We start from the raw sequence: 14,872 nt of genomic DNA, 5'->3' as shown, positions 1-14,872 counted from the left end.
TATTGAAATAGGCCTTTTGTTCTTGTAAAGAAAGTGAAGAGACTCTTGATTCTGAAGTAACCATACCTCAGTGCAATCAGAGCTCTTATGTGTCTTAATAATTGCACTCGTTCTGACATATTCTTTTTGTTACGTTAGTAAAATTCAGTTCAGCTCCTTTGAAGAGGTATTGGAATTGAATCAAATATATATCCCGTTATTTTTGTGGAAATATCAATCATTATTTATTTTATTCTAATGATTCAAAATTAGAGTTGATTGGTTATACAAATGCAGGAAGGGACGGATCTAGAGAGGATCGAGGAGGGTCAGCCGACCCTCCTCACCAAAAAAAAATTAAAAAAAAGAAAATAGATTTTTGGGGTATTTTTGTAGTAGGGGTCTAGAAACTGCCCCTACATGTATTAGGGGCGGTTTTTTCCTATAGTGGCGATTCAAAACCGCCTCTACAGTTGCAAATTAACACATTTGCGCCGTATTTACAGCCGTTTGATTTTTCTAAATAGCCGAACGTAAAAATTTCAACCCTCCTAAATTGAAGTCTTGGTTCCGTCACTAGATGCAGGTTATTTATCTAATCCTTGTAAGGTTAGATTTCAAATTGAATATGTATCTACAAGTAAAGGTATTGCAGTTTCTTGAAGATCACAAAAGCAAACATTTGTGACCACATTCCTCAAATCATGTTAAATTTATTGCATTTTATGAAACAAGTAGAAAATGTACGTGGTTCAAATTAATACCTCAACACATTTAAAAATCTTAGGGGCCGTTTGGTTGGGCAAAAAAAGGGGGGAATGGGAATGGGAATGATTCTCATTGTTTGTGTTTGTTTTGTTAAATTACACTAGGGAATGGGAATGTGATTACCCCTTCAATGGGAATCACCCATTCCCCTCTTACCCCATGGGAATGAACTTTTGGGAATGGAAATCAAAATTTAAAAAAATATTCTAATGATAAATAATAAATATATTATTATTAAAAAAATTATTTTTAAATTTAAAAAAAAAATATCTAAAATTAAAAAATTAAAGAAAAATATTTTTTAAAAAAATATCTTTTTATTTTTTTATTTTTTTTAAATTTTTTTTTTTATTTTTTTAAATAATATTTTAAAAAAAAAATTAAAAAAATAATTTTTTTATATAAAAAATTTAAATAAATTTTTTTTTAAAATAAATAATAGATAACTTTTTTATTAAATTTACCCATTCCCATTCCCATTCCTACACTTTGAACCAAACAAAAAATGAAATCAATCATTCCCATTCCCATTCCGATTCCCATTCCGATTCTCATTCCCAACCTTAAATCAAACAGCCCCTTAGTGATTTTCCGGTTCATAAAGATCCAAGTGTCTTGTATGAAAAATAATGTTGCTTGTATAACACAGTAAGTCCAGCTAATGATAACTTAATTTGCTTGATTAGCATTAATCATTTTTAATTTGTTCTATTGAAGACATTTAAAGCAAGCTTTTTTTTCTGCAAATGGGTTTCTAAAATTTTCTGATTGCATAACAGAGGTTTAAAATACTTGTAATATATATACTTTGCACTATAGGAATAAAGTAACGCCGTCTATACATACTCTATCCTTCTAATCAGTTAACCAAAAATATTATATGTACAGTCTACAACAGAGTAAAGCTTTCTTCCTCTGTATACCGCTCCGGCAGAATGCTTATAAAAATCAACAGCTAAAAGTGGACTTCACGTCTCTATTCCGACATGAATTGGCCTAGCAATCCACCGGTTCTATCAATGGGCTTAACCTTTTTTATTGTCAAGTTGTGGTGCATTTGTTTAGGAAGAACCATGCTCATTTGGTGGTGCATTCTGACTCCGCGTCGAATCAACCATGGGCGTGGCAGTAAATGCTGGTTCGAGATTCTCGTTTACGCTCTTCTTTGTCCTCTTTGGCCTCTTGAGTCTTTGTGATTGAGGGTCTGTATTTGCTGAAGGGTCTTCAATATCATAGTCCGATTTTGAATTTGGTTCCTTTTGTGAATTTCTTGGATTTGGGGTCTGCTTCTCAGAAGTGGATTTTCTCTGCACACAAGAAGATTTCATCAATGACACTGCAAAGCAAGGCGTGCATAATCCAAATGTAGGAAACTATTCAATACAGCATGAGATTAAGATGCCAAAACAACTACAAAAGCAACCTAGATTGTTATAAACTATGCAAAAAAGAGGTACCACCCCAACAAAAAAATGCGGACAAGAAAATAATCCAGATTGATGATTGTCTGTATAGCTCGCTCTCTAGCCCACCTTACTGGTACCTATCTTATCATTTTTGGCAATCTACCATATATATATATATATATTATTTACTAACTTCTTTATCTTTCTGGTTTCTTTTCTGGTATTTGGAGTCAGTAAGCAAGTTTTTTTTTCTGAAATCTAATACCCGGGTTTAAATGGCCATAAGTTTGCACTTTACTTTTGTTTTACGGCAATAAACAAAAACAACCAAATAGTCCAATATACAATATTAGCAAATATGAAGATTAAGCGACTGAATATCAGATTATATCCACTAAACGATTTGAATAATGCATTAAGTATGCCTTATGCCTGATGTGTAAATTTTGCAAAGCCAGAATTATTTTACATTTTGAGTTAATATCAGGACTAAAGTCTAAGTGCATGCAATGATGCTCCTGCCCAGTGACTATCGGGAGGGAAGGGGCAAAATTCATACAGCTAAACAATTAAAAAATTATCCATATTATCGAATGATATTTCTTTTTATAGTCTCTAAGAGAAAAGTTTGAATTATCGGTTACGATAATCAAATTAAAATCATGGGTTAAGAGTAACAAGAAACAAGTTTAGACTATGTAATAAAAGGTAATATTTAAATCAATTAAATTTTTCTCATCAAATCAACATAAATAGGGAATGGTTGACAGTTTATTGTTGACATGGTTAAAATGTTTAATAGATTAATATACCGATAAATGATACTTAAAGGAGTGAAAGGGGGTGAATGAGGCAAATTTAGAAAAACTTAAGACGTATTTCTAACATAAATAAGGAAACTGAGTTTTTTTAAAGAGATGTGATTGAAAATAAACTACATAACTTAAACAAAAATATGAAGAGCGTGTATTAGGATGAATAATTTAAAAGCATAGGATGTGAGTCAGTAGGGGGAAACTTAAAAACACTTGGTGGGGCAATCATTTAGACGGATTTTTTTTATACGGGAGGGTCAGTCGGGAAATTTACTCCCCATAATGGCTCTGTCATTGCTTCCATTGGAAAAAATGGAATTTATGAAGATAATAAAATCCAATATAATGGAAATAAATTTTGGTGCAATATGGTATCTGCACAAAAATACTGGCTAAAATTCAAAATTTAAGACATATCAAGCAGTTATGAATATACAGTAAAGTATAAAAGGAAGTACCTTTTTGTTACTGGATTTTGTTTTTTCCGGATCCTGAGACTGCTCAGCACCAGTACCCGGAGCCTCGCCTTCTATTAAATCTTCAAGAGTTGCATCACCCTCAGCATCAAGTCGTATAGCCTTCGTCGGTTTTTTCTTTTGTCTATCTTTGGCCTGATAGCAATTAATGATAAACAGATAAATACACTTTGGCGAGCACCTTTAACGCTTTTTCCTGGACTCCTAGCTCTGGAAAATCTATATTTCTAATGCTCTCAATACCATGCAGGTGGACAAAAAGGAAAAAGCTCTATGGAACAGACAACGGAAAGTAATAGAAAAGAAACAATAGGATTGAAACAGATTTAAAACCCACCTGAAGGGGAATTTCTCTTAATTTCTGCTCTAATTGAGTGTCATCCAGAAGTAGTGATACAACATCCTCAGGGGCCAACAAATCGCCCTGAACATGACCACCTGTCATGACAAGCTGCTGGACAGTATTCTTCTGACTCGCTCTTAGCAGAATTTTCTCCTCAACAGTTTCTTTACAAATGAGCCGATAAACAGTAACCTACACCCAAAATTGCATTATTAACTGAATATAATAAGATTTCTAAGCAAATAATTGTGAGTTTTACATTAGACCATTGGTATTTGATGCATGCTTAAAGCATATTTAAGCAAAAAGGATTTTGAGAGAGATCTTCTATCATGCATGGGCTATGCAAAAATATGGCTATGACAAATGGAATATTTATAATAGCCAGGAATGAACTAACATCTTTTGTCTGCCCCAACCGATGAGCTCGATCCATTGCCTGTAGATCTAATGTTGGATTCCAATCGCTTTCATAAAAAATGACAGTATCTGCTGCCGTCAAATTGATGCCCAGCCCACCAGCTCTAGTGCTTAGCAGGAATACGAAAATATCATTCCTGGGGGAAAAGATTAAAAAGACCACCACAAATCATTTCATAGTGAAATTGCAAAGCAGATAATAAAGAATCCAGCTTATAGATGATCTTTAAATGAACAATAGAAAATAATGAAATCAATACCTGTGCTGGAAATCTCTAACCATGTCCCTTCGATCCATAATTGTAGAGGACCCATCAAGTCTAAGATATTTATACTTCCTATAATTCATATAATCCTGCAATTGTACAAAGTCAGCAACAAAAGGAAGCTTTCCAAGAATATGACAGGCTTAGCACAAAGAATGCACTTAATCATGCCTTAACCAAACGAGTAAACACAAAAAATGAGGAAATTAATTCATTTCCTTCCAACTTCCCTATCTATGATTACTTGTTCAGTTCAAATTATTTACCCTTTTAAGATGCTTCAGAAATAATTAGAAAGAGTACCTCAAGAATATTCAGCATTTTTGTCATTTGTGCAAACAATAGAACACGGTGGTTATCAGCTCTCAATCGTTTCAACAATATATCGAGCGTCTGAAGCTTCCCAGAGTCCTTAAAAACAAAGGCAAGATGTAAATGCTTGATCGACTATCGCTAATAGACTGATGAATTTATATTCAAAAGAAGTGGAACAAAGTAACAAAATGATAATCATACCGTAAGCAACTTTGCTGGGTCAAAGCTTTGCATTGGGGGACAAGAGCCAAATATCTTGTATGTTAACTGAAGAGCAGGCTGTGAAACAGGCACTTCACAATCAATCTCTTTAACTAACGGATGAACACCATTCGGCTTTCTAGGTCCGTTACATTCAGATGTACGTGCAAATCCAATAAGCAACCTCTTAACCCACGGTTGATGAAGCTCTTCGATCATTTTATAAGCGAAATTTCTATCCGAACATTGAGAAGAAATCTATGAGGAAGAAGAAAAATACAAAAGATAAGCCAACCTAAATTATTTTGGACTAGTCAATTAAGTATTCCTCGACAGGTGATTAAATATTTAGGTAATACCGGTGGAGCTCTAGCTTGAGGGATGAATGTGTATGTTGAATGAAGAAGCTTGATGTTGGACAGAAGCCTGTCCTGGTGAGAGGTGACTAAAGCCTCGAATGGAGTATCCTCAGGTCCTGTTGCAAGTCTCCTTCTTAACAAATTTGACTCAGACCTTGACGGCATCAATAACATCCGTGTAACAGCTCTTACTTTCCCCCTCTCATAGTCATTACAATCAGGATCACCATCCATGTCTTCTGAGAGCAAGTCCAAGATTCCATCCAAAAATTGGCGATCCCATCTCAAAATAGAGAACAATAGCCTCTCAGTTAATGAACTGGTTGCCAGAAATGTAACTTCTGCTGGTGACAAATCCATCAAACGTGTAAAACCGAATATCCCACTCTTAGCAGGTGAATTTTTTGAGTTATCTGCTTGTGTGAATAGGGACTGATATACATTTGCTGGGGAAAAAATATTAAACAATTTCTGGAATGTTTCTCCAGATACACCCGACCAAACTGCCGAACAAAGTGATCCAGAGCTTGTTTCATTGTGCACTAATTTTGGTATCTGAAATAAGAAAGATTATCCTTAGCATGAGAATAACTGGTAAATTAAGTGAGTGAATATAAACCAGATCCTTAGTATGAGAAAACAAAGCACTCTTTTTTTGAAAAATAAAATTTCAAAATAAGCAGATCAAGAAAATACCTTGTACGTAATATGATTATGACCTCCTGGATAGTGTATATCCTCCAACTCTCCAAAAGGAGGCGGAAGAAGAGGATTTCGAATATCTGCAAAATAAAGATATGTGCTCCCCTCATTCCTCTCAAACAACTCTGGGTGGTTACACACCTACAATTTTCGGGAGGAAAAGTGAGAACCTACTTTTTTTGTTTTACTTTTAGTTTTTGCAACATTAATAAATGATATTGTAAGGAATGAATCATAGAAACTTCCATAACATATATATAATTCAAATGAATGATTCAAATGAAACCGAAGCCAACTAAAACTATAGTCTACCTTCCTCAACTGAATGACTATATTCATTAGATTCATTATTTTCTTATCATTCAAATGCCCACGTTTGCCATCAAATAACTCAGACAGAGATATCTTATTCTTAATAGCTTGATAAAATGCTTGCTGACGAGAGCTCAACTTGCAGTGCACAGTAACTTCTGCCTTTTTTGTCAGCTCAGAAACTACATCCTTTTTAACACGTCTAAGCATAAAGGGCTTCAAAATTGCATGCTGCCAGAAAGAGAAAAAATTAACAGAAGTCAGATCACGAGGCTAAAAGAATTAAAATGATTCCAGAACAGCTTACAACTAGGACTAGGATGTTCCGTGCTACGTATAATAACACATCTTACAAGTTTTAACTAAAAGCAAAGTTCAATGCAGCACAATCAATCGGTAGATAAATCCTTTTCATCTAACAAATTGATATATTTGAAGCACGTTGAAATTAAACAACAGTACGTTAAATTAATGCCCCACCATCTCTCTCTGACATTTTACCAGACCAAAACAGAAGCCTCTCTCTCATCACTTGCTCTATTAGTAGAATCTAAAGCAGCACAACTTTATTGGAAACACAATCTGTGAGAAGTTGGTTCATTAGCTTATATTGACACATTGTAAGGGAAAATTTGCATCAATTTCCCATCAAAATTGTTTATTTTGTTTACATAATCACATAGCCAACCATACTAGACATCCATTCTTATAAGTTATTTAACAAAAGCAATATACAAGAGCCTACATCCCAAAGCAAATATTTCACCTATCAAGCCAGCAAGGTAACTCATTGAAATGAACTCACCAATCGGTTAAGCTGGTGCTCGTTCAAAGTACCCCCATGCTCTGCATGATTTTCGATTCTGATAACACAAGTCGGGTTGTTAATTTTAAGCAGTTAATTATTAATTATAAGACCTCAATGAAGGACATATACCCTTTGGAAAACCACTCATTGAACTGGTCATGGCTGTCAAATAATGTTGGCATGATGAAATGGAGAAGGGCCCACAACTCGGCCATATTATTCTGGATTGGTGTACCAGTGAGAAGTAAACGGTTACGGCAATTAAAACTGAGCAGCGTCTTCCATCTTATACTGCCAAAAGCACCGAAATGTTTCAGATGACATACAGATTTGAGCAAGTACACCTATACTAATCCATCACGAGAACATATGTCCATAAAATCCGAAGGTAATGTGCATCTTTGAAAAAAGTGATGGCTACACATTGAATTAAAAAAACATAATGGAGATTACAAAATCAACATACAAAGGAGAAACCAGCTTACAGCTAGATGTTTTCTTTGTATTTTTTTTCAAATTTCTATCTACAGTATCCTTTTTACATGTGTTAATGTGCCACGACAGTTTAACGACACATTAGTAAGGATATATCAGTTTTAAAATCCAGACAGAAGGTTTCCGTTTACATTTTCAGTTCTTTTCAGTCATTGAAAAATATAGATTACTAAGCTTCTTAGCTACCTATGGAGCACCGCCACTTCTCCGGAGTGCTGTATCTAGGGGGACAAGGCAGCAACACGGGACACGGCCAACGACATGTCGCCGATACGACAAATTCCGTGTCCCAGCGCTTTTTATTGTTCAAAGAGTGGGGACACTGTAGGGACACTTCATGTTAGTTAATTTGAAGTCTTTTTCAGTGTAGGTCTTTTTTTAAGAACCTTATGTAAATGAGCCTAAGACCCAAATCCAATTAGACAATAAGCTACACTAAACCCTAATTCTAATTAGAAGAAAAAAACATGCTACAACACAAAACAACACCCCCACTTCTTTTCTTGTTCATCTCCTTTCCAAAAAATTTCAACAAAAACACAAGAAAAATAAAACCCAACAGCCTACAATTAAACATAATTATGCCCCTCAAATCATCATCTTTTTGACTTCTTCTAGTTCTTTCTTCTATTTTTCTAGTAGAATTCAAAATTAGAAATTTACTCACTTCTTCTCATGGATTCTTCTTCTTCAAATGATGAAACTTGTGATATTGTATCAAAAAATTGAAATGAAAAGGGGGCAAATAGAGGTTTATGTGTCATTTTTAAAGTTTGGAATTGTAGTTCCGCTTACACATTGATAAATTATGCATGTTATGACATGACATTCATAGTTTTTGCATCTTTAAAGCTTCTATATGAGTAAATAAATATTTAAAAAAAAATAAAAAATTGGTCGTGTCGCCACCGTACCCGTGTCCTTTTTTTAAATTGTTCCCCGTACCCGTACCGATGTACGGATAACCGTACCCTTATCGATGCTTCATAGTTAGCTACAAGTAGCAACATGAAAATTTGCATTTGTTTCATCTCACTATTGTGTTCAACATAGCAAACTATAATAGTGAATTTCACTGAACTTTTAGACTCCTTAGACAGAAAATGACAAGTCTAGGATGGGCATCATTATCATTTTTACTTTTAAGAACATACCAGCAGCCAACTATCCAAAACTATTAAAACTTTTATTAAAAAAGAAACACCCATTCAAGCATAGAAAGAAAACAAAACAACTCATATAATTCCAAGATGGAACTAAAACCTGCTAGAACTTTTTATAGCCTGGGCTTCATCTAACACCATGTACTGCCATTTCACACGCCTGAAATACTTTTCATCAGACACTAGCAATTGATAGCTGGTAATGAGAATGTGAAATGCAGCCTCCCTGGTAAGAAAAAATGCAGCTGATGATTAAAGATTATTGCTTAGGAATCTCATTAAATAATAAAAAATACAGAATTTAACATTTGACATTTGACATCATATAATGGATTGAGTGGCATATCTTGAAGAAGCATCACCAAGATGCAGCCCTAAGATATGATACAAAGGAGAACTTGACTTCCCTAAATGCAGTCAACAACCCACTACATTTTAACTTGAGTCGAGTCAAGTCAAATATTGAGAAGATTGAGATTGACTCGTTTATTTTCAAGTCGAATTTCAAGATTACAAATCAAGTATTTCTCGAGCTTATTAAAAGCTCACAAACTTGACGACTATAATCGGGTCTCATTTTTGTAGTAAAGTTATATCAAAACTAAATTCAGAAATTGAATAAAAGCTTAAACTCCTATATTTCTTTATACATATAAATAAATTTAAACGATCCGTAATATATCTATTTTTTAACAAAAAATATACAAATTCAATATTTAAAGTTTACAAATACAAATAAAAATAAAAATGAATCGAATTAGCATATAAACATACGACTGAGTTTACTTTCAAGTTGAGTATCACTATGATTGAGATTGGCTCGTTTACTGAACAAGCTTCAAAAATTCAAGCTCGAATTAATTTTATTGAGCCGAGTTTCGAGTAGCTCGATACTGAAATTGACTCACTTACGCCCCTAACTGAAATAACACAGAATAAATTTTTCTTTTACCGTTCTTTCCAACTCAAAGTCTACCAGTTCAAAATTCTTTACAAGGTGGTCAAAAAAATGAAAAGATGTATTTGTTCCCATTATGTAACAATTACATACTTGCATATGGACAGAAAATTGTGAACTATGGCACTCCATAATGTCAAAAATAAAATACACATGCATTATGCATTATGCATGATCAAGCTACCAAAACACGACTAATTCTCATCTGATTGAAAAGTAAATGTAATTGTCTACAGATAAAGGCAACGAAATGGAAACAAAGAAAACTTACCTTCGATAGAGACGCTTAGCATTGATGTTTTTCCTTAATATTGTTCGTTCATGAATGCCACCCCAATATGGGAGGGTTTTTAGGTCAGGGCAGAAACGGCTAATTTCATCAGCCCAGTTATTCAAGACAGAAGCAGGTGCAACGACCAGAAAAGGTCCCCATATATTTTTTTCCTGAGATAGAAATTCAATTCAAGCACAGAAAGAAAAAAACATAACTAGAATAGTACTAAAACAGCTAATACAATTACCTCAGCCAAATGAGCCAAAAATGCCATAGCTTGAATAGTCTTGCCAAGGCCCATCTCATCAGCAAGTATACCATTTAACCCCTAAAATTGCAAGAAAAAAGATGATTATATAAAAGAAGTTCAACAAAGAAAATACTAGGTGTTAATAAAGGAATTGTCTTACAACCTGCTCATAACAATTAACTAGCCACTGAAGCCCCTTCAATTGGTACTCTTTAAGGGTACCGTGAAACAACTCTGGTGAGTTAACAGTTGATGTAACAGGCATGGTGGATCTACAAAAAAGTGGTAACAGTAAACTCAAATCATTAAAGACAAAATATTACGGTTAACAGCTTAATTTATTAACGAAAAGAAACAAAAAAAAACTCACGGATTATGGAGATCTATGTCACTAGATCCTGCAACTGAGGCATCAATTTCAGCTGCTTGACGCAGCTTTGAGCATTCAGAATCAAATGCACTTGTTAACTTTTTTTGCTCAGAGACTGCAGCTTGGGCAGCTTTCAGGGCCTTGTTTCTCATGTCGACCTCATCAGGGTCTTCTTCCTCACCAGGAGCAGCATCAGAAGAGCTCAATTTGCTCAAAGGCATTTCTGGGTCAGTTGTCTCATCTTCCCCAGGCAAAGCTTCAGAGGGCTGTGAGTTTGGCTTATTTTGCATGAAGTGATTATAAAGTTCAGTTTGTTGTAGGAGAAAATTGAGCCTTTGCTGTTGCCGCTTTGTTTCTCGGAGCTCCTGTTCACGCTTCAAAGCTTCTGCAGCTTCTCTCTCCTCTTTTTTCCTCACTTCTGCCTGGAAGTAAAGAAATTCAAAGATAAATAACTTTTAGGTTCAAACAATTTAACGAAAAAATATTTGACTTGTAAGTTTTGAAGTTCACACTACGGAAAAAGAATGATCACTCTGCATAATATGCATGTGTATATATGCATGCTGTATAGATGGCACAAATCGTTAAATATTACAACAGCAAGACGTTAATCTTAAATTTCCAGTCTTTCTAGACAAATTAACTTTCGGCAAGTATATAGCTACTGAAATATTACCTGTAAATGGAAATCAATAATGTAAGTACTACGACTTTGGCAGTATTTGGCAAGTACATATTGTTTTCCATTAAAATTAAAAGTTAAAGTTTTAACTAGTCCTTTTTCTCTAGCATTTTATGTCGTACTAGTAGAGAAATGAAATATCTAAATAGACGCTCACAAGGAAGCTAAAAAGTGGACGTCATGATTGGAACTTAGAGTCTTAGACATGCATCACAGTATAATTTCTGCGGTTAACAAATAACTAATAAGACAAAAGACCGATGTGTAAAATAAATTAGCAAAAATAATCAAAGAAACTTAACGGAGAGGTAAGTAGTAGGGAACTTATAGGCATAGGAGCTTCTAAGTTTACACTTCATTAAACATTGCATATTGCAATAAACTGCGTCTATGAAACAGGACTCCACTATGATGGCCGATTACATTATATGATGCAATTTGCTAAAGTTAAATTCAGCAAGCAAAAATTAAAGGTTACCATCTCCTTGTCCACTCTCTTCCAAAACAGCAGCATATCTCTAGCCAACTTCCTAGTGCGAATTGCAGCACCCCTCATCAGTTTGAGGGATCTACCAACTTTCAGCTTTACCTGAAACATATCACGGCAACCACAGAACATTTAAAACATAACACGAGAAAAGCAACATATGGAGACCAAACTTATTAAATTAAAGGGACACAAGCAAAAATACCTCTCTTTGACAGTTCTCTGAGAACCTCTTTGCATCAATTAGTTGCTTCCTATGGAATGTAGTGAAAATCCTATGATGCTTTGGAATGTCTCTTCTTACAATGTTTACCCAAACCTTGCCAATCCTTTCCATTTCCTCCCTCTCAATAGCACCAGGGTCTTTCTTCACCTTTGGCTTCTTGGGAAGGGTCCGCTCTATTATCTGCATCTCAGAAAATCACTATAGTTAATTAAAAAGAACTCCGACACCAGCTACATTGACTAGGTAAAACAATAGTGACAATACGAAAGAAATACATTCCCATCAAATTCTGAAAACAAAAATGAGACAGACCTCATACATGTCTCCTTTCTCTAAAACCTTCACATAGTAAACTTGCAGCAAACCACCATCTGACAAAATAGACCGCGGTGTATTACCAGCTGCCCCCTCTGGAATGGAGGAATTCAAGGCAGCTTCAGATATCTTTAGACTGAACTTCTGGGATGAGTTAGAATCTAACAATGCCTTCAATCTTGCTTGAAGTGATTCATACTGTGTCCAGGGATCTCCCATCCCTACTCGGCTTCTAGGTCCAAACTTTTTATCATTGACCATCATTTCTGCTAATGACCCTAAATCCAAGGTTCCCTTCAAGTAAAATTCCTCCACCCTGATGTCTGAGAAGCTTGGCAAGTTCAATAATGCAGCCAACTTATCATAAGAGGGAGGTATTCTATAAGTGATACCTTCTCCAATATCCAAATAAGCAGGTTCATAGGATACTCTGCAAAGCATAGGAAAACTTATCCATTCAAAAGAAATTACAATTTTGTTCACACCCACATGTATAACTAAATTACAGTGATGAAGCACATATAAGAGATACATTAAGTGCATGGTGCTAACACATACTTGGGCATATAATCTGAGTCAACATGGTCTCCATGTTTTTGAGGAGTAACATCATTGAGCCATTCAGATGTGGTATCCACATCACACAACCCTCCCCTTTGTTCATTCCTCAATTTCCTCATCTTAGAACTTCCCAAACCATTCTTCTGACTAGGATTTCCCATACCTGATGGAGCAGGCGCAGGAGTAGACGAGGAATCCTTAAACCTTCTCTTGTACTTCAGAATGTGTTCTCCCAACATTGAACGATAACGCTCCTCCGACATGTGTTTCCCGTGATAACCGTCTCCCTCCTCTTCACCACTATTATTAGTCCGCTTCTGTCTCTTACCTAAACTCAGATCCCTCTCTTGAATACCCCCATTACCATAATTTTCCATTGCACCACCTGCATACAGCCAACCAATTCACCTTTCAAAATGTAAAGTTCACACGCGGAAAGTACAAACAAAAATAAAAATACAATTACAAATCACATACAGTAAAAAAAAACAGGTCAATTCGTCGGTAATTCGAGTATAGAATGCATTAATGGAGAGAAAATTAATCAAATACAATGAGAATACCTCTGCTCTCATCCTGACTACTATTCCCATAGTAATCAAATTCATCATCTGGTTGTGGAACTTTGAAGTTTATCAAAGACTAAAAAACACATTACAAAAATGTACAATCAACTAAATTGAACATCAAACCATAAACAAAATAATAAACTAAACTGAACCCAATTGAAAGGACAAAAAACCCACCTCCAAATTGAAAAGATTCGAATAAGAAAGTGAATCATTGTTCGACGGTCTCCTTGGCTCCATCTCGAGAAGCTAGTAATAGTCCGGAGAACCCAAACCCTAGCTGTTTGAAAAGCATGGGTAGAAGGAGAGATATTTATTTTATATAAAAAGAGGAACGATAATAATAATAATAATTACAGAAACCCTAATCGTAATGCTTAAGCTGATATTTTATGTCGAGGAAAAGAAAAGCGGAGAAGATGATGGTAAGGTCCGAACGTGATACATACAGAGTACGAAGCGTCAGGGGGTTCTAATGTGCGCCGTCGGTGCGCCATTTTGTTAACGGACACTGTATCGTGGTCAGTAAATATTTCGGTTAACTTCTAAAAAGAGAAAAGGTTTAATTATGCCCTTACTATTTAGGCTTGAAAAAATATCAGCCCTCATAAATGTTTAATCTTAAAAATAAATTTAGGTGGGGTTTGATAAAATTGAAAATTAAGTGCTGAACTTGAGTGATGAATATAATAATTTTTTAAATAATAAATTAAATATATCCTCTCAAAAAAAAACTATTAAATATATAAATTATTTAAATTTTTAAAGTTATAAATAAGTAATATATGAACAATAATTTATATATATATATATATATATATATATATATATATATATATATATATATATTAGGGATAATGTTAAAAAAGTTCACGGACTTTACATGTCTTTTTATTTTAATCACGCAGTTTAATTTTTGTCATTTTCATGAATTACCACTTTTATTTAAATTCATACCCGGTGTTGAGGTGTCACGGCTCCATTAGTGTAATCCGCTGAGGTGGAGGTCATTTTACACCTATTAATGAGTGTCACCTCGGCGGCGTGTATGAATTTGAAAAAAAATAGTAGTTCGTGAATGAAAATGTCAAAATTTAAAATGTGTGATTAAAATAAAAAAAATATTTAAATGTCGTGAATTTTTTTGATATTAACCTTAAATATTATAGACTTCAATTACAAATTATGAATATTAAATGTTAGATACAATTGCAAATTATGAATGTTGAAAGTTAGGTACGATAACAATTATCAAATTCTCATATTTATGCGCTCATTCGCAATTTGATCATTTAGATTCACCATAAAATATTTGATATGCTTGTTTTTGTGCGTTTTCTTATATAATGTTC

The 14,872-nt window shown here is 34.5% G+C and overlaps 1 protein-coding gene across 2 annotated transcripts; it reads right to left on the bottom strand.

Annotated features, from left to right (window-relative positions):
* Positions 1–1,529: 1,529 nt before the first annotated feature.
* LOC126676643 (chromatin-remodeling ATPase INO80) lies at positions 1,530–14,070 on the bottom strand. Of its 2 annotated transcripts, XM_050370881.2 has the most exons (24): positions 13,970–14,070; positions 13,698–13,800; positions 13,515–13,593; positions 12,949–13,336; positions 12,388–12,820; positions 12,055–12,255; positions 11,841–11,951; positions 10,681–11,102; positions 10,474–10,582; positions 10,308–10,388; positions 10,058–10,230; positions 8,929–9,054; positions 7,300–7,461; positions 7,168–7,225; positions 6,363–6,593; positions 6,045–6,191; positions 5,349–5,903; positions 4,990–5,247; positions 4,777–4,884; positions 4,468–4,562; positions 4,188–4,344; positions 3,782–3,979; positions 3,427–3,579; positions 1,530–2,054 (listed from the first exon to the last, which is right to left on the bottom strand). In XM_050370881.2, exons 2-24 carry the CDS (start codon positions 13,758–13,760, stop codon positions 1,809–1,811), a joined length of 4,554 nt encoding a protein of 1,517 aa, XP_050226838.1. In that variant the 5' UTR covers positions 13,761–13,800; positions 13,970–14,070; the 3' UTR covers positions 1,530–1,808. The 2 variants fall into 2 exon arrangements, with proteins under 2 accessions (XP_050226838.1, XP_050226840.1); XM_050370883.2 differs by lacking the exons at positions 13,515–13,593; positions 13,970–14,070 and having other exon boundaries at positions 13,698–13,946.
* Positions 14,071–14,872: the final 802 nt, after the last annotated feature.

This window comes from Mercurialis annua, linkage group LG4 (assembly GCF_937616625.2).
Source record: "Mercurialis annua linkage group LG4, ddMerAnnu1.2, whole genome shotgun sequence".
NCBI classification, from domain to species: domain Eukaryota; kingdom Viridiplantae; phylum Streptophyta; class Magnoliopsida; order Malpighiales; family Euphorbiaceae; genus Mercurialis; species Mercurialis annua.
The sequence above is the reverse complement of the archived record's forward strand: the minus strand, read 5'-3'. Positions and strand labels throughout refer to the sequence as shown.